This window comes from Salvelinus alpinus, chromosome 1 (genome assembly GCF_045679555.1).
Source record: "Salvelinus alpinus chromosome 1, SLU_Salpinus.1, whole genome shotgun sequence".
NCBI lineage: Eukaryota > Metazoa > Chordata > Actinopteri > Salmoniformes > Salmonidae > Salvelinus > Salvelinus alpinus.
The window spans coordinates 88,527,798-88,551,802 of record NC_092086.1 but is presented as its reverse complement, the minus strand read 5'-3'; the positions used below and the strand labels follow the sequence as shown (position 1 = coordinate 88,551,802).

General features: G+C 42.9%; 1 protein-coding gene across 1 annotated transcript in view; it reads right to left on the bottom strand.

Annotated features, from left to right (window-relative positions):
- LOC139565264 (uncharacterized) overlaps positions 1 to 17,828 on the bottom strand; it is a 37,919-nt gene extending 20,091 nt beyond the window's left edge. The window contains exons 1-11 of the mRNA XM_071385489.1: positions 17,686 to 17,828; positions 17,252 to 17,496; positions 16,768 to 16,916; positions 11,647 to 11,775; positions 11,173 to 11,334; positions 10,863 to 10,998; positions 10,567 to 10,700; positions 10,212 to 10,371; positions 9,981 to 10,084; positions 9,672 to 9,767; positions 4,763 to 4,794 (exon numbers count right to left, since the gene is read on the bottom strand). Coding sequence (XP_071241590.1) covers positions 4,763 to 4,794; positions 9,672 to 9,767; positions 9,981 to 10,084; positions 10,212 to 10,371; positions 10,567 to 10,700; positions 10,863 to 10,998; positions 11,173 to 11,334; positions 11,647 to 11,775; positions 16,768 to 16,916; positions 17,252 to 17,496; positions 17,686 to 17,787 — 1,449 coding nt within the window. The 5' untranslated portion in view covers positions 17,788 to 17,828. The remainder of the gene's footprint in view (positions 1 to 4,762; positions 4,795 to 9,671; positions 9,768 to 9,980; positions 10,085 to 10,211; positions 10,372 to 10,566; positions 10,701 to 10,862; positions 10,999 to 11,172; positions 11,335 to 11,646; positions 11,776 to 16,767; positions 16,917 to 17,251; positions 17,497 to 17,685) is intronic.
- Positions 17,829 to 24,005: the final 6,177 nt, after the last annotated feature.

The window sequence follows — 24,005 nt, the reverse complement described above, 5'->3', positions numbered from 1 at the left end:
GTATTCATGTTACCTGACAAAATTGCTGTACAATATGATCTTGTTGCCATCTGATGCACATTCAGATGTCATAAATCAGCACTGCAGAGCTCTCCTTGTCCTGTCCTGTGCCTTGATTGTATTACTGTTGATGATATCTGGAAATGTGCATGTACACCCTGGCCCATCTACTGTTGCTAGCCCCAATTTTGACTTGTGCTCTGATATCTGCTTCACTGATGTCTGCTCTTGTAAAAGCCTGGGTTTTCTGCACGTTAACACTAGAAGCTTATTACCTAAAATGGATCAATTGAAAGTGTGGATCCAGATGTGTTGGTCATTACTGAGACGTGGTTAAGGAAGTGATCTTAACCTTTCTGGTTATAACCTTTTTCGGCAAGACAGATCCTCCAAAGGTGGGGGAGTGGCAGTCTTTACCAAGTGGGACATGGGACATGCTTAAACCACCTGACCTAAAGCAATGGGACTCCCTAAATCTTTCTCAGATTATTACCAATCCCACAAGGTATGACTCCAAACACACAGAAAAGGCTACTCTCCTTGATGTTATCCTCACAAATAATCTTGCTAGGTATCAGTCTGGTATTTTCTGTAATGACATTAGTGATGAAAGAAAATTAGAATTTAAACAGGTTCAACCCCTGGTTCGACCGTGATCTTGCAGAGTTACTCTACCTCAAGAATTGCATTTGGTGAAAGGCTCAACACACACATACTCAGGCTGACTGGCTATCGTTCAGGCAAATTAGAAAATACGTGCACTCAGGCTATCCGGAAGGCCAAAGTTGGTTACTTTAAGGAGCAGTTCTCTCTCTATGAGTCTAACCCCAAGAAGTTCTGGAAAACGGTTAAAGACCTTGAGAATAAACCCTCCTCCTCACAGCTGCCCATGTCCCTTAATGTTGATGTGGTTGTTACTGACAAGAAGAACATGGCTGAGCCCTTTAATCACCACTTCATTAATACAGGAATCCTATTTGACTCAGCCATGCTTCCTTGCCCGTCCAACATTTCCTCATCTCCCACCCCTTCTAATGCGACCATAAAAACCTGATTGGTGGAGTGCTGCAGAGATGGTTGTCCTTCTGGAAGGTTCTCCCATCTCCACAGAGGAACTCTGGAGCTCTGTCAGATTGACCATCGGGTCCTTGATCATCTCCCTGACCAAGGACCTTCTCCCCCGATTGCTCATTTTGGCCGGGCGGCCAGCTCTATGAAGAGTCTTGAGGTTTCCAAACTTCTTCCATTTATGAATGATGGAGGCTACTGTGTTCTTGGGGACCTTCAATGCTGCAGACATTTTTTGGTACCCTTCTCCAGATCTGTGCCTTGACACAATCCTGTGTCCGGAGTTCTACGGACAATTCCTTCGACCTCATGGCTTGGTTTTTGCTTTGACATGCATTGTCAACTGTGGGACCTTATATAGACAGGTGTGTGTCTTTCTATATCATGTCCAATCAATTGAATTTAGCATAGGTGGACTCCAATCAAGGTGTAGACACATCTCAAGGATGATCAATGGAAACAGGATGCACCAGAGCTCAATTTTCAGTCTCATAAAGGGTCTGAATACTTATGTAAATAGGGTATTTATGTATTTTTTTTTATAAATGTGTTAAAATAAAAAAAATTAAAACGATTTTCGCTTTGTCATTATGGGGTATTATGTGTATATTGATAATGAAAAAACATAATTTAATCAATTTTAGAATAAGTCTGTGACGTAACAAAATGTGGAAACGTCCAGGGGTCTGAATTCTCTCCAGAATGCACTGTATATGGACATAATATTGTTCAATTTGTGTCAATTCTACTCCCGCTCCTCCCCTCCGGTGTTCGACATCACCGGTATACTATCCACCGGTCCTGGGATTCATCATTACGCTCGCCTGGCATAAATCGTTACGCTCCCCTGCACGTCATCATGATACTCACCTGGGCCTGATTACCTCCCCTATGTCTGTCACTCCCTTTGGTTCTTTCCTCAGTCAGTATTGTTCCTGTGTTTATGCGTTGATGCTACTGTTATGTTGTCTCGTTTCATGTTTGTTGTATTATTATATGTTTCATCTGCACCTGATTCTCGACTCTCAGCGTCTCCGTTACAATTTGCTTCTCACCTTTTCATGGTCATGGCTAGAAGGGACGCAGCTTTTGTCAAATTAACATAATATCCTAAGGTTAGGATAGTTAGGTTAAGGTTATGAAAAAGTTAGATTTTTGTATTTTAGATAACCCTAACGTTTTATAATAATTTGACAAAAACTGGATCCCTTTTAGCCAGGACCCCTTTTTGGACTAGATTACATGGTTGCTTTCAAGACTCTATAATTTTTTTATTGATATGTTGCCAGTGTCAGTAGAGTAGGCCTATCCTACCATCGTATTAAAATTATACTATAATTCTATTACAGTCATATAAAGTGTAGTAGACTTGCAATAAATGTCTAGCAAAGGCCACATCTCTGATATAGCCTAAAAACCTATGCCACTACTCGCTTATTAATAGCCTAAATTATCACTATCGAATCTACTCATCACATTAATAATAGTAGGCTTACATTAGTCTGCAAATGTGATGCTAGAGGCATGCAATCCTTTGTTATAAAGGGGCATTTTTAAGGTGAAAAAATTGCTTCCCCAAAACATGAAACTCAAGCAACACATGCTAATAGCTAGACTACAGGCTATCGAGCTAACTTAGTGTTGTTGTTAACACCTGGTTAGCATACCAGGAAAACTAAACTCGATATCGATCAGACTTGACTTAACCATTGATGAAATTATTTTAGCAAACCATGTATTGACAGCTGTCTGGGTTCAGGTCTTGACAGGCAAAAAGGTTTCTTAGCTTTTGTGACATTTCTTGAGTCTTATGTCATTCGTGTCAACAAAGGTGTTTCATGATTGTGGGGAATCTGTAAAAAAAATAAAAATAGTATATAGTATATATCTAGTATATAAATTGCCCGGCTGAGCTGATGAGAAAGTGGATTGCGCATTCAGATGGGAAAGAGTAAATAGGCATTTCAACGTCATAGATTTAGCCGGTGGATATTTGTGGGATAGACACCAGCTGGAATGCAGTTTTAATCAATCAGCATCCAGGATTAGACTCAGCCGTTGTATAAATGTCTTTGTTTAATTTCCCCTTCACAACAAGCTGTTTGACAGCAGTGATCCTCCCAGAGCTGGAGGTTGGAAATGTATTACAGACAAAACAATTCCACAAGAATCTTTGAAGCTTTGGCTAGAACACTGATGACATCTCTGCACTCATCAATTTGGCAATTGCTCCTTGGTGCTTTACGCACATGAAGCATCATTCTTGGCTCACTGATATACAGTTATTATGACTGATGTGTAGCCTATAGACTCATCGCTTATAATGATCTAATTGCTTACCTTGCGTAATCAACCATTTCACTTCATAATACACAGGTTACAACTGTGCTATAACTGCTGTTTTATGTGTTGCCTCTTGTTGACTCTTGAACTGCACTGTCTCTTCTTGAACTGCACTGTTGGTTAAGGGCTTGTCAGTAAGCATTTCACGGTAGTCTACACTTGTTGTATTCGGCGCATGTGACAAAGTTTGATTTGATTTGTCATTACTTTATCTGTGAACAATTAAAAGCTATATCACTCTTGGTCAGCCGATGGTGTAATGGAGCCTATGATAATTAACTGTTTGCCAATAACCTAGACCAGACATGAATGGAACATGACGAAAGGTGAGCGTGTGTTGTGTAGCCTACCTCCATCACATGTTCATCAAAAATTGTGTCATTTTGGCTTAGATGTGATGGTAAGAAGATGTGATGGTAAGAAGATTTGAATTGAACATTTGGCATTGATCAATGCCTACTTACAACACAAACCAAAATGACAAATGCAAATGTTGTATACCAAAGTCGGATGCATATCAAATTTGGTTAGGGTTAAAAACCTCAAATCAAGTATGAAGAACTTTACTTCTCTCTGTGATCAAACAAATAAAAGCAAGTTAGGTTGGTGTGTTTTAGCTGGCTATTGCCATTAGGGAAGTACAGTATTGCTGTTAGAGAGGGGGTGCTGGACAACAACATTGGCCAGGGAATACGTGAGTCAGCTGTTAGAACTGGATTGGAAAACCGGGGAAAATCTTGAATCCCCCAATCTGACACCCACTCCTACACCAAGAGCCCTGTGATATGCACAACTGTCAATCTAAAGTACTTTAAGTAGGCTTTGAAGGACACGCTAAAGTACAAGAATAGCCAGAGGGGAGAGAGGTTTCCCTGCAAATGTTTACTCATGCCCAGACAGGCAAGACTACGGATGCGTTACCATTATACTGTATGGCAGGCTTCTGACGTCCTGATGCGGAATACAGCAAATTTACATACAGCCTCTAACATACAGGATACACACTGAAATTTACACAACTTGTAAAAACATTAGAAAAGGATTGAGAAGAAAATATTATTTTTTTTTGCTTATTATTTAAAGTTGCAGGTTAATTAAATCCAAGCAAGCATTCAGAAGTATTCCAAAATCTGAATAAATCACTGTGAAATTTTTTCTTGTGGGAGAAACTTGTTCAATCAACCAATCAAGGTTATTTATTAAGCCCTTTTTACATCAGCAGATGTCACAAAGTGCTATACAGAAACCCAGCCTAAAACTTCAAACAGCAAGCAATGCAGATGTAGAAGCACGGTGGCTAGGAAAAACTCCCTAGAAAGGCCAGAACATAGGATGAAATCTAGAGACGAACCAGGCTCTGAGGGGTGGCCAGTCCTCTTCTGGCTGTGCCAGGTGGAGATTTTAAGAGTACAAGGCCAGATTGTTCTTCAAGATGTTCAAACGTTCATAGATGACCAGCAGGGTCAAATAATAATCACAGTGATTGTAGTGGGTTTATATCATTATATGATTTATATCAGTTTATGCGAGTATATTGCTATTTTCGGAATTTTCGTAGTATTGCGTTTGAGGATTTGGACATGTGTGTGCCACGTAGCTAATGTTAGCTGCTAGTTCCGAAGTTGAAGTTGACGTTTTACAACAAAGCAACGATTCTTTTGGACAAAAGGACACCTTGCCCAAGATTCTGATGGAAGCTCGTCCAAAAGTAAGAGCTATTTATGATTTTATTCCGTATTTATGTGGAAAAATGTAAACGCATTTTTCGGCCATTTTTGCGGCACTAGTCTGGCTGTAACGCACACTGTATGTCTAGTAACGTTAATTTTTAAAATCTAAATCAGCGGTTGCATTAATAACCAATGCATCTTTCATTAGCTGTCCAACCTGTATTTTTTTAGTCAATCTAATCGATAAATAATCGTAAACTTAGGTGCCCTTCTAAGATGGCGCCGGCCAGAATGCATGCCATGTTTTGACTGATTACATAGCATAACCACGATTTGTGATGCTAAATATGCACATTTTCGAACAAACTCTATATGCATTGTGTAATATGATGTTACAGGACTGTCATCTGAAGAATTCTGAGAAGGTTAGTGAAAAAATTAACATATTTTGGTGGTGATAACGTTATCGCACTTTTTGCCTTGAATCAATGCTGGGGTGATGTTAGCTCATGTGGTATGCTAATATAACGATATATTGTGTTTTCGCTGTAAAACACTTAGAAAATCTGAAATATTGTCTGGATTCACAAGATGTTGGGCTTTCATTTGCTGTACGCTGTGTATTTTTCAGAAATGTTTTAAGATGAGTAATTAGGTAATACACGTTGCTCTCTGTAGTTATTCTAGTCGCTTTGGGTGAGTTTTGTGATAGTGGCTGCAATGGTAAACTGTGATTTATACCTGAAAAATGCACATTTTTCTAAAAAAACATATGCTATACCATAAATATGTTATCAGACTGTCATCTTATGAAGTTGTTTCTTGGTTAGTGGCTATATATATCTTTATTTAGTCGAATTAGTGATAGCTACTGATGGAGTAAAAAACTGGTGGAGTAAAAAAAGTGGTGTCTTTTGCTAACGTGGTTAGCTAATAGATTTACATATTGTGTCTTCCCTGTAAAACATTTAAAAAATCAGAAATGATGGCTGGATTCACAAGATGTTGGTCTTTCATTTGCTGTATGCTGTGTATTTTTCAGAAATGTTTTAGGATGAGTATTTTGGTAATTGACGTCGGTCTCTGTAATTATTCCGGCTGCTTCCAACGCTATTTCAGATTGCAGCTGCAATGTAGAACTGTGATTTATACCTGAAATATGCACATTCTTCTAAAAAAACATATGCTATACCATAAATATGTTATCAGACTGTCATCTTATGAAGTTGTTTCTTGGTTAGTGGCTATATATATCTTTATTTAGTCGAAATTGTGATAGCTGCCCATGCAGGAAAAAAATGGTGGAGAAAAAAAAGTTGTGTCTTTTGCTATCGTGGTTAGCTAATAGATTTACATATTGTGTCTTCCCTGTAAAACATTTTAAAAATCAGAAATGATGGCTGGATTCACAAGATCTGTATCTTTCATCTGGTGTCTTGGACTTGTGATTTAATGATATTTAGATGCTTGTATTTACTTGTGACGCTATGCTAGGCTATGCTAGTCAGCTTTTTTACTGTGGGGGGTGCTCCCGGATCCGGGTTTGGTAGCAGTGAAAGGTTAATGTCCAACCAGAAGTACAACTGGTAACGCCAAAACATAGGCGTAAAATACACTCCACTACAGTACACACTGGGAAATAATCCGGGCAGCGAAAAAAAAACATAAACACGAACACCTCTTACAAAAACAGAAGACAAGCCCGCACAAACAGAAGCGGGCTAAACGAACTTAAATAACACCACCCTAACAACCAAACAATGAACAGGTGAAAACAATTAGACAAAACCAAACGAAAAGGGAAAAAGGGATCGGTGGCAGCTAGTAGACCGGCGACGACGACCGCCGAGTGCCACCCGAACAGGAAGGGGAGCCACCTTCGGTAATGTTCGTGACAAACTGAAGATAATTTAATGCTTTATCTGGGTAGCAGGAGAGTAGAGCATTGCAGTAGTCTAACCTAGAAGTGACAAAAGCATGGATTAGCTTTTCTGCATCATTTTTGGACAAAAAGTTTCAGATTTTTGCAATGTTACGAAGATGGAAAAAAGATGCCCTTGAAATATTCTTGATATGTTCGTCAAAAGAAAGATCAGGGTCCAGAGTAATGCTGAGGTCCTTCATAGTTTTATTTGAGACGACTGAACAACCATCAAGATTAATTGTCAGATCCAACAGCAGATCTTTGTGTCTTGGGACCTAGAACTAGCATCTCTGTTTTGTCCGAGTTTAAAAGTAAAACATTTGCCGCCATCCACTTCCTAATGTCTGAAACACAGGCTTCCAGGGAAGGCAATATTGAGGCTTCACTTAACCTACTGTAAGTAACTGCCCAGATAAGTGCAGTGTGTTTAAAGAGTTCAAAGAGCAGAAACGGGGAATTAGGCAATTCTAAAAACTTCATTGACAAGAGGATATTTCATTTAAGGCAGGATCACTGCCCCAATGCGTTGCACCTGCGTCGTCAGAATGCCTCATACTGATGTGACAACTGATAACCTGTTTCTAACATTTCGTAACATATAATTGTTATCTGTGCAACACTTACCTCTGATTTTGTCCTGTGTCACTGGACTATAATGGGGGTTTGACCAGGCAAAGCAGTTCATGGAGTTGGAGATTCATACCTCATTTTCTCTAGCCTGGGGACTGCCACGCAAGTTCATGGTTTCTTTCCACTGCTCATACTCATTGGTTTTTGTATTTTATTACAAGAGGGACATTGTTTGATATGGCCATAGCGGTTCTGAGCTTTGTCATAAAAATTGTAGTGTGAAAAAAATCAAAGACATAGCAGTCTAGGCTGACCAGATCAAAGCCACACACCATATAATGTACTTCTATAATTTGTGGTGTACTAAATCAGTGTGCTGCATGTATGAAATTGAAATGGGTGTGCCACAGTGTTTCTTCATTGTTATTCTCTATCTATCTTATTATATTATCCATTCCATTTGTTATGCTTTCATGTACCCTAATATAGATACATTACACGGTCAAAAGTATGTGGACACCTACTCCTTAAACATCTCGTTTCAAAATCATGGGCATTAATATGGAGTTGGTCCCCCCTTTGCTGCTATAACAGCTTCCACTCTTCTGGGAAGGCTTTCCACTAAATGTTGGAACATTGCTGTGGGGACTTGCTTCCATTCAGCCACAAGACCATTAGTGAGGTCGGGCACTGATGTTGGCTGATTATGCCTGGCTCACAGTCGGCGTTCCAATTCATCCCAAAGGTGTTTGATGGGGTTGAGGTCAGGGCTTTGTGAAGGCCAGTCAAGTTCTTTCACACTGATCTCGACACACCATTTGTGTATGGACTTAGCTTTGTGCCTGGGGGCATTGTCATGCTGAAACAGGATAGGGCCTTCCCCAAACTGTTGCCACTAAGTTGGAAGCACAGAATAATCTAGAATGTCATTGATGCTGTAGCGATACAATTTCTCTTCACTGGAACTAAGGGGCCTAGCCCGAAAGTTGAAAAACAGCCCCAGACCATTATTCCTCCTCCACCTAACTTTACAGTTGACACTATGCATTCGGGCAGGTAGCGTTCTGCTGGCATCCACTAAACCCAGAACTGTCTGTAGGACTGCCAGATGGTGAAGCGTGATGCATCACTCCAGAGAATGCGTTTCCACTGCTCCAGAGTCCAATGGCGATGAGATTTACACCACTCCAGCCGACGCTTGGCATTGCGCATGGTTATCTTTGGCTTGTGTGCGGCTGCTCGGCCATGAAAACCCATTTCATGAAGCTCCCGACGAACAGTTATAGTGCTGACATTGCTTCCAGTGGCATTTTGGAACTCGGTAGTGAGTGTTGCAACCGACAGTCAATTTTTATGCGCTTCAGCGGTCCCGTTCTGTGAGCTTGTGTGGCCTACCACGTCGCGGCTGAGCCGTTGTTGCTCCAAGACGTATCCACTTTACAATAACATCACTTACAGTTGACCGTGGCAGCTCTAGGGCAGAAATTTGACGAATTGACTTGGTGGAAAGGTGGCATCAAATGACGGTGCCATGTTGAAAGTCACTGAACTCTTCAGTGTGGGCCAATCTACTGCAAATGTTTGTCTATGGAGATTGTATAGCTGTGTGCTCAATTTTTTACACCTGTCAGCAACGGGTCTAGCTGAAATAGCCAAATCCACTCATTTGAAGGGATGTCCACATGTTGGTTGTATATTTGTTTGGTAATGTTGTCTGAGGTTTCATCAGAAAAGGGTTCAAATTAACATCTATGCTTCATAATGTTTCCACCATAAGTCCACCATAGTAAAAGCCAAAAACAAAGAAATCACAAAAATTTGGAATTTATTTCAATATGCAACATGTACAAATATGTTTGGCCTACATTCAATACATTCATGTTTTCAGATTATTTAGTCAAGAAAAATATAAAATAATTTAGATACATAAATATATATTTAAATAGATATATGGCAATAATATTTCCTAGAAAACAAATCTGTAAAATCTCCCAAAAATACAACAACTTCATGTTTGAAACAACTTTGTCATTTGGCTAAATTCATCATTGTTCACAGCTGCTTCTTAAGCATTTCATTATGGTCAATGGTCTAACAAGGCAGGAAGTAGTTGTTTCCTAGCACGCGGAACTGCCTTCTGGTCCTCATGCTGTATTCAAACACGTAGGGGCCACTATAGAGGTAGGTGAAGCCTGAAAACCATATAGGGTAGAGAGGTTAGCGACATGCCGCACTGACAAACTATCAATGCTCAAGAAAATCTCAAATATGACTTAAAAGGACTATTCAGGGGATTTTCTTATATTCAATGAAAACTGTAGAAGGTAGGAAATAATATTTTGTATATTTACGTCTCTTTGGCTTGTAATGCACAGTTGTGTGCTTAGATGCTGTATCGCACTCACCTCGGACTTGGAAGGCTGCAGTCACTTTGCTTGTCATGCCTGGGAACTGTTCATCCACACGCTTGGGGAAACCTCTGTCCATGCTTTTCATTTCCTCATCGTAACTACGGTAACAGCAATATTAGTGAGATTGTGATACTCTTGACATAAATATATAATGGCAACATACAGTACATAGAAAAAGTGACCAAAAATGCTATAGCTTTTATTGATAAACTAGACTCCACTAACCTGTAGTAGTTGTCGCCAACAAAGAACAAGGTCTTGCGAGAATGTTCATCGTACAGGGCGGCGTCAACTTTCTTCACGGTCCTGGGCAGACCCAAGCTCTTCAGGTTTCTGGGATAGCCGGGGGCGATGTTATAGCCATAGAGAGCCCAGACCTGACGATCTGCAGGGACACAGACAGAGTATTACTGAGATATGACTCCAATTAAACAGGTTAATGTATTCACACAGTATTCATTACAGGCATATAGTGAGGCTAGCACTGATATGGCTGTAGCCTCCACAGTTGTTGTCTGGACACCATGTGGAGACTACAGCCATACAAGGGCTAATTTGAGGCAATTTGTGACTGCAATACCTTTAAAGAGGAACACTCTGTCAGATAGCTGGCTCTCATAAGCAGCATTGATGTTGTCGGGGAGTTCAGGCCAGAAAGTCTTGATGAGGTTCTGATGTGGTTTGCTGCTCTGAGGGTAAATACGCCAGAAGAACCTGAAGATGGAGGGAGGTCATCAGGACTTTAGAACTCTGGATCACAGATAAAAGGCAACCATTTTGTTTCTCTGGGAAACAGTGTCATTCATTGACTGTGTCTGAGCTGTAGGTTACCATAAGTCACTGAACATCTGATCTAGGCTACATGATGTGCTGTACCTGCCCTTGAAGAACATCTTCTCCCCACGCAGAGTGGTGACAGCATCCAGGACCAGGGTGGGGTCACAGGCATCAGGGGTGGAAGCAGGTGTAGGGTCGGGCTTATCTGGGTTGGGGTTAACATCTGGGTTTGGGCCTGGAGGACACAGATACTCATTAGTTCCGGTTCCAATATTGGAAAGTCTCATAAATTAGTTACTTGGAGATTTTTAGCATGAGCCTTTTTGTTAGTCAATCAAAAGAAGTGGAATACAGCAATATAAATATAAATCAAACAGGTCAGAAAGTGAAAAGATAATTGAATACTGACCGTATATGTACTGGATACCGGTGACATCATCACGAGGCAGAGAGAAGGTGCTGGGCTCTGTGTAGCTGTACACTGGGAACATCAGCGCTCCAGGGTCGTTGGAGTGGCTGAGACCCAGGGAATGGCCAAACTCATGGGCAGCCACCAAGAACAGGTTGTACCCTATATGATGAAAATATATCATTCTTCTACTCTGTTGTGGACATTTTCATGACATTTCAATTTTAGCAGATTTTTTTTACCAGAACGACTTACAAAAGCTATTTGGATAAAGTGCCTTGTTCAAGGGCACATTGATATATTTTTCACCTAGTCGACTTGGGTATTCAAATCAGCTACCTTTCTGTTACTGGCCCAATGCTCTTAACCGCTAAGCTACCTGACACTTCACCCAGGATTGTCCTACAATTGAAACAGGGTAATGTAGTAAATTAAGTTATGTTCCACATTTATTGTTGTGATAGAGGTTCTCACCTCTGGTTGAGCTGAAGGTGAAGTACTCGTCATCATCAAAATGAGCATCTCCTCCAATGTCAGCGCCGGGGGAGAAGGCATGGGCCAGGGTGCCATCAGGGCCATCGAAGGGGTAGAAATCACCATGATCTACACAGACAGGAGAAATAATAGTAGGAGCCATCAGAGATGAGGACAAATGCATACTGTATAAAAAAAATTGAATTATTTATGTTAGTTTCTCAAACCGATGCACTTATAGGGGCCCAATGTAATAAGGCAAAGTGACTCTAATAACACTCTTTCAACTCATCAAACTGTAGACAGATTACAGTGAGGGGGACAAGCAGTGATATGATACTGATGTCATGTGGGTTTTTTTTACGAGTGGTGGTGATGTAAGTGGGATGGGGCGTAGGGTGCCCCTCTGTTTCAAGGCTTTTAGCCAGGGAATACTGTCATAATGTCTGAATATACCTGCACTGTGCTCTGACAGGAGGAATGTAAAGAGTGGATCCTCCACAGGTATCTCCCGCTCTCCCTTTCTAACCCTGCTACTCAAACATCCTGAGAGCCTTTTAAGGGTCTGTCTTTCATGTTTCGGTTTTGAAGACCCACTTCAGCCTCCCTAGCACCTCAGTTATCACCCGATTTACCTCACAAAAGGTGCATTTTAGTAGATGGTGCAGGGCTCCTAATTAAATGGCACAAGTTGGGAGGTTGGCCTTTCCTCTTTTGTCCACTACTGCTCCTCTGTTGTTACCATAAGCAAGGGGGAGGCCAATGATATCAGAGTGCACCCACAAGACCAATTGAATTTAGCCATTGTGTAAATAAACACTATTTCGTTTTTTCACCCTTAAGTGTGTGTACTTTACTCAGTGGTGTAAAGTACTTAAGTAAAAATGTTTTAAAGTACTACTTTAGTTGTTTTTTGGGGTACCTGTACTTTACTTTTTATATTTTATATTTACTTTTACTTCACTACATTCCTAAAGAAAATGTACTTTTTACTCCATACATTTTCCTTGACACCCAAAAGTACTCATTACATTTTGAATGACTAGCAGGACAGGAAAATGGCCAAATTCACACACTTATCAACAGAACATCCCTGGTCATCCCTATTGCCTCTGATCTGGTGGACTCACTAAACACTGCTTCTTTTGTCCGAGTATTGGAGTGTGCCCCTGGTTATCAGTGAATAAAAAAACATGAAAATGGTGCCATCTTGTTTGTTTAAAATAGAGAATTTGAAATTATTTAAACTTTTACTTTCAATACTTAAGTATATTTTAGCAATTAAATATACTTTTGATACTTAAGTATATTCAAAACCAAATACTTTTAGACTTTTACTAAAGTAGTATTTTACTGGATGGCTTTCACTTTTACTAGAGTAATTTTCTCTTAAGGTATCTTAACTTTTACTCAAGTATGACAATTGGGTATTTTTTCCACGACTGACTTTACTTTACTTTTTATACTTGGAATTATGTATTTCAACAAAGAAATTAAAATATGTATATATAAACTCAGCAAAAAAAGAAAGATCCCATTTTCAGGGCTCTGTCTTTCAAAGATAATTTGTAAAAATCCAAATAACTTCACAGATCTTCATTGTAAAGGGTTTAAACACTGTTTCCCATGCTTGTTCAATGAACCATAAACAATTAATGAACATGCACCTGTGGAACGGTCATTAAGACACTAACAGCTTCCAGACGGTAGGCAATTAAGGTCACAGTTATGAAAACTTAGGACACTAAAGAGGCCTTTCTACTGACTCTGAAAAACACCAAAAGAAAGATGCCCAGGGTCCCTGCTCATCTGTGTGCACATGCCTTAGGCATGCTGCAAGGAGGCATGAGGACTGCAGATGTGGCCAGGGCAATAAATTGCAATGTCCGTACTGTGAAATGCCTAAGACAGAGCTACAGGGAGACAGGACGGACAGCTGATCGTCATCGCAGTGGCAGACCACGTGTAACAACACCTGCACAGGATCGGTACATTCGAACATCACACCTGTGGGACAGGTACAGGATTGCAACAACTGCCCGAGTTACAACAGGAACGCACAATCTCTCCATCAGTGCTCAGACTGTCCGCAATAGGCTGAGAGAGACTGGACTGAGGGCTTGTAGGCCTGTTGTAAGGCTGGTCCTCACCAGACATCACCGGCAACAATGTCGCCTATGTCGCTTCTTGTCATTGCAGCCAATCTCAACACTGTGCGTTACAGGGAAGACATCCTCCTCCCTCATGTGGTACCCTTCCTGCAGGCTCATCCTGACATGACCCTCCAGCATGACAATGCCACCAGCCATACTGCACGTTCTGTGTGTGATTTCCTGCAAGACAGGAATGTCAGTGTTCCATGGCCAGCAAAGAGCCCGGATCTCAATCCTATTGAGCATTTCTGGGACCTGTTGGATCGGAGGGTGAAGGCTAGGGCCGTTCCGCCCCAGAAATGTCCGGGAACTTGCAGGTGCCTTGGTGGAAGAGTGGGGTAACATCTCACAGCAAGAACAGGCAAATCTGGTGCAGTCCATGAGGAGGAGATGCACTGCAGTACTTAATGCAGCAGGTGGCCACACCAGATACTGACTGTTACTTTTGATTTTGACCCCCCTTTGTTCAGGGACACATTATTCAATTTCTGTTAGTCACATGGCTGTGGAACTTGTCCAGTTTATGTCTCAGTTGCGGAATCTTGTTATGTTCATACAAATATTTACACATGTTAAGTTTGCTGAAAAGAAATGCAGTTGACAGTGAGAGGGCGTTTATTTTTTTGCTGCGCTTATATACACTACTGTTCTAAAGTATGGGGTCACTTAGAGATGTGAAATGAGTTGCAAAATGAATAGGAAATATAGTAAAGACGTTGACAAGGTTATAAATAATGATTTTTAATTGAAATACTAATTGTGTCCTTCAGACTTTGCTTTCGTCAAGTAATCCTCCGTTTTCAGCATTTACAGTCTTGCAGATCTTTGACATTCTAGTTGTCAATTTGTATAGGTAATCTGAAGATATTTCACCCCATGCTTCCTGAAGCACCTCCCACATGTTGGATTGGCTTGATGGGCTTTGCTTACGTACCATACGGTCAAGCTGCTCCCACAACAGCTCAATAGGGTTGAGATCCGGTGACTGTGAAGGCCACTCCATTATAGACAGAATACCAGCAGACTGCTTCTTCCCTAAATAGTTCTTGCATATTTTGGAGCTGTGCTTTGGGTCATTGTCCTTTTGTAGGAGGAAATTGGTTCCAATTAAGCACTGTCCACAGGGTATGGCATGGCGTTGAAAAATGGAGTGATAACCTTTCTTCTTCAAGATCCTTTTTACCCTGTACAATCTCCCACTTTACCACCACCAAAGCACCTCCATACCATCACATTGCCTCCACCATGCTTGACAGATGGCGTCAAGCACTCCTCCAGCATCTTTTCATTTTTCCTGCCACTCACTAATGTTCTTCTTTGTGATCCGAACACCTCAAACTTAGATTTGTCTGTCAACAACACTTTTTTCCAATCTTCCTCTGTCCAGTGTCTGTTCTTTTGCCCATCATATTCTTTTATTTTTATTGGCCATTCTGAGATATGTCTTTTTCTTTGTAACTCTGCCTAGAAGGCCAGCATCCCGGAGTCGCCTCTTTACTGTTGGCGTTGAGACTGGTGTTTTGCGGGTACTATTTAATGAAGCTGCCAGTTGGGGACTTGTGAGGCATCTGTTTCTCAAACTAGACACTCTAATGTACTTGTCCTCTTGCTCAGTTGTGCACTGGGGCCTCCCACTCCTCTTTCTATTCTGGTTAGAGACAGTTTGCGCTGTTCTGTGAAGGGAGTAGTACACAGCGTTGTACGAGATCTTCAGTTTCTTGGCAATTTCTTGCATGGAATAGCCTTCATTTCTCAGAACAAGAATAGACTGACGAGTTTCAGAAGAAAGGTCTTTGTTTCTGGCCATTTTGAGCCTGTAATCGAACCCAGAAATCCTGATGCTCCGGACACTCAACTAGTCTAAAGAAGGCCAGTTTTATTGCTTCTTTAATCACCACACCAGTTTTCAGCTGTGCTAACATAATTGCAAAAGGGTTTTCTAATGATCAATAAGCCTTTTAAAATGATAAACTTGGATTAGCTAACACAACGTGCCATTGGAACACAGGAGTGATGGTTGCTGATAATGGGCCTCTCTACGCCTATGTAGATATTCCATTAAAAAATCAAACCGTTTCCAGCTACAATAGTCATTTACAATGTCTCCACTGTATTTCTGATCAATTTGATGTTATATTAAATGGACAAAAAATTTGCTTTTCTTTCAAAAACAAGGACATTTGTAAATGACCCCAATCTTTTGAACGGTAGTGTCAGGTTTTGGCCAAGACTGTTCGGGTTTTGGTCACTAGATGTCCCCATTGCACCTTTTTTGTACCTTTTGTTTTTCTTGCTCTAATTATTGTTTGCACCTGTAGGTTATTCCCTTGTTAGTATTTAAACCCTGTGTGTTCCTCAGTTCCTTGCTCAGTGTTTGTAAGTTAGCACCCAGCCCCAGCCCAAGCCTTGTTCTATATAGATATTTCTCTTGTTGGAATTTCCAGAGGTTCTCTGGTTTAGTTCTTGTGTATTATTTGAGTAGTCTTTTGAGGTTTGTTTTTCCCTGCTGTTTTTTACCACTTTGTGGAGTTTCTTTTGTATTTTGGAGGATTTCCATTTTTGTGCCTCTTGGCTTTATTTTTGGACATTGTGGATTTAGTTTCTTTGCCTGAAGATTTTGTTCTTTAATTAAACCACCATCTCTAGTACTGCTGTGTCTGCCTCATCTTCTGGGTTCTGACGATTATTAGTGACTGTTTCTCGCACCGGGTCCTGACAGGTAGTGTGTATATATGGAGTGGATCTTTAAATGTATACATTCTTAGTGTACATGTACAGTATGACATGTTGGTGCATCAGACCTATGGTCTTTTACCAATATTATTGTTATAATAGGTTATTAGTAGCTTTGACAAACATATTCAGAATCCCATCCAAGTAATTTCAGGTTACACTTTCTAAATATTTAATGAATTCTGTTTCAGTTGGTCACATTAACATTGTGTTAGGTAAGATAAACGTTTCTTACTTCTGTTGCCGAAGGAGATCATGATGTCAGCGGTGCCGCGGTAGATACGGGTGAACCTTAGGGGGGAGACCTTGGCCCACACCTGTAGTGCTCTCTCTATGGAGTTGTCCACCTCAGCCACAGACATGTCAGGAGTGTAGTTCTCAATTCTGAAAAAGACAATACACCAACAGTCAACATTAGAAAAATATTTCTCAATGTTGAATTTTTTTCGGAGTTTGTTCAGCAAACCCTGACTTTGGCCTATCACTCACAGTGTCTCTGTGTATAATTTGATGTTTGCAAATACAAAACCCTTATGATTGACACATTTACATTTTAGTCATTTAGCAGATGCTCTTATCCAGAGCGACTTACCGTGGTGAGTGCAAAGTTTAAAGACAACCCAATTGGTATTGCAACTAACTAAATGTTAACATTACAAACCCTATTTTTGCTTAGTATCAATTCACCATGGTCAACTTGTTTTTCTCACTCCTCTCACCTGTAGGTAAGCTGGTTTGTCGGCCACTTAAGGTTATCGAAGGTGGTGAATCGGCCGAGTTGGACGTCAGGTAACCCGCAGCGTGGCTTCTTCATCATCTTTACGGTCTCAGCGTCCAAGGTTCCTGTCACCTTGAGGCCAAAGAACCTCTGCATCTCGCTGACTTTCCTGCTCCGCTGGCTGGGCCCCCGTCTGAACATTGGACCCGTCTCCTCCGTCAGGTTAAAGAACTTCTTCAGGTACGTCTACAGAAAACACAGCAAGCATGATGTTATAATGATAGTACCATTTACTACAGTGTTATGAATGTAATTTAACACATTCAACCTGACTGAGCCATATGAAGTTACATGAACACATCTGTTCCATCATAATATTTTCAGTTGTAAAACCCGTAAAGACCTTCCTTCCAAAATATTTGACAAAAAGCATACCTCTGCAAGGGCTTCATCTTCTTCAGTAGGTGGCGATATTGGCAAAGAGTAAACCACTATTGCCAGGTTGACTAGTAGTAAGCACAGATTGAAAGTCTTCATGATGCTTCTTCCTTGAGAGCTTCTTGTTTGTGTGGTGTGTGGCCAGGGGATGTCTTATATATGCTTATAGCATGGGAAGTTGAGCAATGTCTCAGGTGACTAATCACTGTCAAAACCCTCTCCATCAAACAAGAGGAAGGAAATCAAGGTGATGACAGATCACCAAATACTGTAAATTTTCCACAACAAAGGAATTATGACAAAGAAAGACAAAACCCCTGCTTTCATCTACTGTATTTACACATTGTCATATTTGTTATTTGTCATTGATCGTTATGGTAATCATTTTATATCCCAATGAAGTGTGTACTTTTTATCACTACATCTAACTGTTCATTATGTACTATCATTTGGAAGAAAAAATACCCTCAAATGGATTCAGACACAAAAATCTAATCAATAGTCAAATCAGCTAAATTATCAGACCTCAGGATAAGACCCAGATGCAGACAAAGTTCAAAGTGACAAATGTTCATTTACAAAACAGGGGGAAGATAAACGACAGGTCAAGGGCAGGCGGAGGTCAGTAATCCAGGGCAGAGTCCGTAAGGTACAGAACGGCAGGCAGGCTCAGGGTCAGGGCAGACCGAATGGTCAAAAACCCGGGAGAACTAGAAAACAGGAACTAACAAGAGAGTACGGGAAAAAACGCTGGTAGGCTTGACGAGACAAAACGAACTGGCAACAGGGGAAGATGGGTGAGATGGGGAAGATGGGTGACACCTGGAAGGGGGTGGAGACAAGCACAAAGACAGGTGAAACAGATCAGGGTGTGACAGTAGCCATCTGGTGTCCTACCTGGGTGCATACCTGGTTGACCGGGGTGCCGGCGGTGGAACTCAGCGATGATGCCTGGGTCCAGGATGTCCCTGGCGGGGACCCAGCACCTCTCCTTCGGGCCATAACCATCCTAGTCAACCAGGTACTGGAATCCCCTGCCCCACGGTCGAACCTTCAGGAGGCGCCTCATCGTGTACTCTAGTTGGCCGTCGATGAGACGGAGGAGAGGGGTGGACCTGGAAACAGGAGACAAAGGGCTGTGAGGCATAGGTTTAACCCTAGACACATGAAAAGTGGGATGTATACAGAGGGTATGATACAACAGAAGACGAACAGCAGAGAGACTAAGAATCTTGGAGATGGGAAAAGGGCCGAAAGTTTGCGGGACTCCACCCCGAGACGCAGATCCCTAGTGAAAAGCCAGTGGTGGTCTGCCTGTCATCGATACCTGGAGGTGGTCTTGAGAAGAGCCAACCGAGCTCTCTTCCAGGTCCGGCAACAGCGGCGGACGAACATCTGGGCAGAGGGTATGCCGGCCTCTTCCTCTTGCTCCGGGAAGATCTGGGGCAGATATCCCAGGGAACACTCAAATGGCGAGAGACCAGTGACAGAGCAGGGGAGGGTGTTGCGGGAGTAAACCCACACGAGTTGCTGGCTTCAGGTGGTGGTTTTGGCAGAGACAAGGCAGCGATGAGTCGTCTCCAGGTCCAGATTGGCTCGCTCCGACTGGCCATTAGACAGGGGTGGAACCCGGAGGAGAGGGGTGGACCTGGAAACAGGAGACAAAGGGCTGTGAGGCATAGGTTTAACCCTAGACACATGAAAAGTGGGATGTATACAGAGGGTATGATACAACAGAAGACGAACAGCAGAGAGACTAAGAATCTTGGAGATGGGAAAAGGGCCGAAAGTTTGCGGGACTCCACCCCGAGACGCAGATCCCTAGTGAAAAGCCAGTGGTGGTCTGCCTGTCATCGATACCTGGAGGTGGTCTTGAGAAGAGCCAACCGAGCTCTCTTCCAGGTCCGGCAACAGCGGCGGACGAACATCTGGGCAGAGGGTATGCCGGCCTCTTCCTCTTGCTCCGGGAAGATCTGGGGCAGATATCCCAGGGAACACTCAAATGGCGAGAGACCAGTGACAGAGCAGGGGAGGGTGTTGCGGGAGTAAACCCACACGAGTTGCTGGCTTCAGGTGGTGGTTTTGGCAGAGACAAGGCAGCGATGAGTCGTCTCCAGGTCCAGATTGGCTCGCTCCGACTGGCCATTAGACAGGGGTGGAACCCGGAGGACAGGTTGGCCGACGACCCAATGAGCGTGCAGAACGCCTTCCAGAGCCATGACAAGAACTGAGGACCCCGGTCAGAGACCATGTCCACTGGGAGTCCATGGATCTGGAAGACGTGCTGCTCCATGAGCTGTCTCTTTGGCAGAGGGTAGCTTGGGGAGAGGAATGAAACGGGCGGCCTTGGAAAACCGGTCCACTACTGTAAGGATGATGGTGTTGCCATCAGATGGGGGAAGACCAGCCACGAAGTCCAGGGATATGTGTGACCAAGGACGGTGAGGGACAGAAAGTGGTTGAAGGCCAGAGCTTGCCAAGGAGTTTTATTCTGCACACAGATCGTGCAGGCGGCAACGAATGCGGACACACATCAGGGACCATGTTAGGCCACCAAAAGCATTGTCGCATAGAGGCCAGGGTCCGACGGGAGACTGGGTGGCAGATAATCCTATAGAGTGGGCCCGCTCCAGGACCGAGGGGAGGACAGCGTCAGGGACAAACATCTGCCACCCCCCCTCCGGGTCTGGCTGGGAACGCTGCGTCTCACGGACCTGATTCTCTATTCCCCAGCTGAGTGCCTCCGCCAGACACGAGGTGGGGAGGATGGTCTCGTGGTCCGAGGGAGTAGCTGCGGGGCTATTGCAGCATGAAAGCGCATCCGGCTTGACATTCTTGGATCCGGGCGGTAGGAAAGGGAGAAGTTAAACTGGGTGAAAAGCATATAAAATGAGTAAAACAGTATGCAAACACTATTAAAGTGACTAGTGTTCTATTTAAAGTGACCAGTGATTCCATGTCTCTCTACATAGGGCAGCAGCCTCTAAGGTGCAGGGTTGAGCAACCGCGTGGTAGCCGGCTAGTGATGGCTATTTAACAATCTGATGGCCTTGAGATAGAAGCTGTTTTTCAGTCTCTCGGCCCCAGCTTTGATGCACCTGTACTGATCTCGCCTTCTGGATGATAGCGGAGTGAACAGGCCGTGGCTCGGGTGGTTCAAATCAAATTAAATCAAGTGTAGACCTTACCGTGAAATGCTTACTTATAAGCCCTTAACTCTTCTTGAACTGCACTGTTGGTTAAGAAAATATTTACCAAATAGACTAAAGTAAAAAAAATAAGTAAAAGTAACAAAATAAGAATAACAATACCGAGGCTATATACAGGGGTACTGAGTCAGTGTGCGGGGGTACAGGTTAGTTGAGGTAATTTGTACATGTAGGTAGAGGTGACGTGATTATGCATAGATAATAAGCAGTGAATAGCAGCAGTGTACAAAAGGGAGGGGGGAGGGTCAAGGTAAATAGTCCATTGGCAATTTTATTAATTGTTCAGCAGTCTTATGGCTTGTGGGTAGAAGCTGTTGAGGAGCCTTTTGGTCCTAGACTTGGCACTCCGGTACCACTTGCCGTGCGTAGCAGAGAGAACAGTCTATGACTTGGGTGACTGGAGTCTCTGACAATTGTATGGGCTTTCCTCTGACACCATCTATTATATAGGTCCTGGATGGCAGGAAGCTTGGCCCCAGTGATGTACTGGGCTGTACGCACTACCTTCTGTAGTGCCTTATGGTCAGATGCCGAGCAGTTGCCATACCAGGCGGTGATGCAACCGGTCAGGATGCTCTTGATGGTACAGCTGTAGAACATTTTGAGGATCTGGGGACCCATGCCAAATCTTTTCAGTATTCTGAGTGGGAATAGGTTTTGTTGTGCTCTCTTCACGACTGTCTTGGTATGTTTGGACCATGATAGTTCGTTGGTGATGTGGACATCAACGAACTTGAAACTCTCGACCCGCTCCACTACAGCCCCGTCAATGTTAATGGGGGCCTTTTTGGCCTGCCTTTTTCTGTAGTCCACGATCAACTCCTTTGTCTTGTTCATATTGAGGGAGAAGTTGTTGTCCTGGCACCACACTGCCAGTTCTCTGACCTCCTCCCTATAGGCCGTCTCATCGTTGTCGGTGATCAGGCCTAGCACTGTTGTGTTGTCAGCAAACTTAATGATGGTGTTGGAGTTGTGTTTGGCCACGCAGTGATGGGTGAACAGGGAGTACAGGAGGGGACTAAGTGTTGAGGATCAGCGTGGCAGACGTGTTGTTGCCTACTCTTACCACCTGTGGGCGGCCCGTCAGGAAGTCCAGGATCCAGTTGCAGAGGGAGGTGTTTAGTCCCAGAGTCCTTAGCTTAGTGATGAGCTTCGTGGACACTATGGTATTGAACGCTGAGCTGTAGTCAATGAACAACATTCTCACATAGGTGTTCCTTTTGTCCAGGTGGGAAAGGGCAGTGTGGAGTGCGATTGAGATTGCGACATCTGTGGATCTGTTGGGGCGGTATACGAATTGGAGTGGGTCTAGGGTGTCCGGGAGGATGCTGTTGATGTGAGCCATGACCAGCCTTTCAAAGCACTTCATGGCTACCGCCGTGAGTGCTATGGGCGGTAATCATTTAGGCAGGTTACCTTTGCTTTCTTAGGCACAGGGACTATGGTGGTCTGCTTGAAAATGTAGGTATTACAGACTAGGTCAGGGAGAGGTTGAAAATGTCAGTGAAGACACTTGACAGTTGGTAAGTACATGCTTTGAGTACACATCCTGGTAATCTGTCTTGCCCAGCGGCTTTGTGAATATTGACCTGTTTAAAGGTTTTGTTCACATCGGCTATCGAGAGCGTTATCTCACAGTCATCCAGAACAGCTGGTGCTCTCGTACATGCTTCAGTGTTGCTTTCCTCGAAGCAAGCATTAAAAGGCATTTACCTTGTCTGTTAGGCTCGCGTCACTGGGCAGCTCGCGTCTGGGTTTCCCATTGTAGTCCGTAAAAGCCCTGCCACATCCGACGAGCATCAGAGCCGGTGTAGTAGGATTCAATCTTAATCCTGTATTGACGCTTTTCTTGTTTTATGGTTCATCTGAGGGCATAGCGGGATTTCTTATAAGCGTCCGGATTAGTCTCCCACTCCTTGAAAGCAGCAGCTCTAGCCTTTAGCTCGATGGGGTTGTTGATGGTAATCCATGGCTTCTGGTTGGGATATGTACGTACGGTCACTGTGGGGACGACGTCGTCGATGCACTTTTTGATGAAGCCGATGCCTGAGGTGGTGTACTCCTCAATGCCATTGGATGAATCCCGGAACATATTTCAGTCTGTGCTGGAAACAGTGCTGTAGTGTAGCATCCGCGTCATCTGACCACTTCCATATTGAGCGAGTCACTGGTACTTCCTGCTTCAGTTTTTGCTTGTAAGGAGTAATCAGGAGGATAGAATGATGGTCAAAATTTGCCAAATGGAGGGCAGGAGAGAGCTTTGTATGCTGTGTGTGGAGCGAAGGTGTCACGTTCCTGACCTGTTTTATGTTATTTTTGTATGTGTTTAGTTGGTCAGGGTGTGAGTTGGGGTGGGCATTCTATGTTTTGTGTTTCTATGTTTAGGTCACTTGTAATTAGCCTTATATGGTTCTCAATCAGAGACAGGTGTTTGACGTTTTCCTCTGATTGAGAACCATATATAGGTTGGCTGTTTCACACTGTTTGTTTGTGGGTGATTGTCTCCTGTGTTTGTGTCTGCGCACCACACGGGATTGTTTCGGTTGTTTTCGTTTTGATGTAGTCTGTTTCCTGCTCGTGTGTTCTTCGTGTTGTTATGTAAGTTCCATGTTCAGGTTTCGTCTACGTTGTCCGTTTGTTATTTTGTAATCATTTCAAGTATAGTTCGTTTTTGTTCTTGTTTAAATAAATTCATTATGTCTACATACCTCGCTGCGTATTGGTCCACCGATCCTTCTCTCCTCTCCTCTTCCGAGGAGGAGGAGGACGACACCCGTTACAGAAGGTAGTCTCTGATTTTTTCCCTCTGGTTGCACATGTGACACGCTGGTAAAAATTTGGTAAAACTGATTTAGTTTGCCTGCATTAAAGTCCCCGGCCTCTAGAAGTGCCGCTTCTGGGTGAGCATTTTCTTCTTTGCTTATGGCCTTATAGAGTTGGTTGAGAGTGGTCTTAGTGCCAGCTTTGTTCTGTGGTGGTAAATAGACAGCTACGAATAATATAGATGATAACTCTCTTGGTAGATAGTGTGGTCTACAGCTTATCTTAAGGTACTCTACTTCAGGCGAGCAATACTTCAAGATTTCTTTAATTTTAGACATTGCGCAC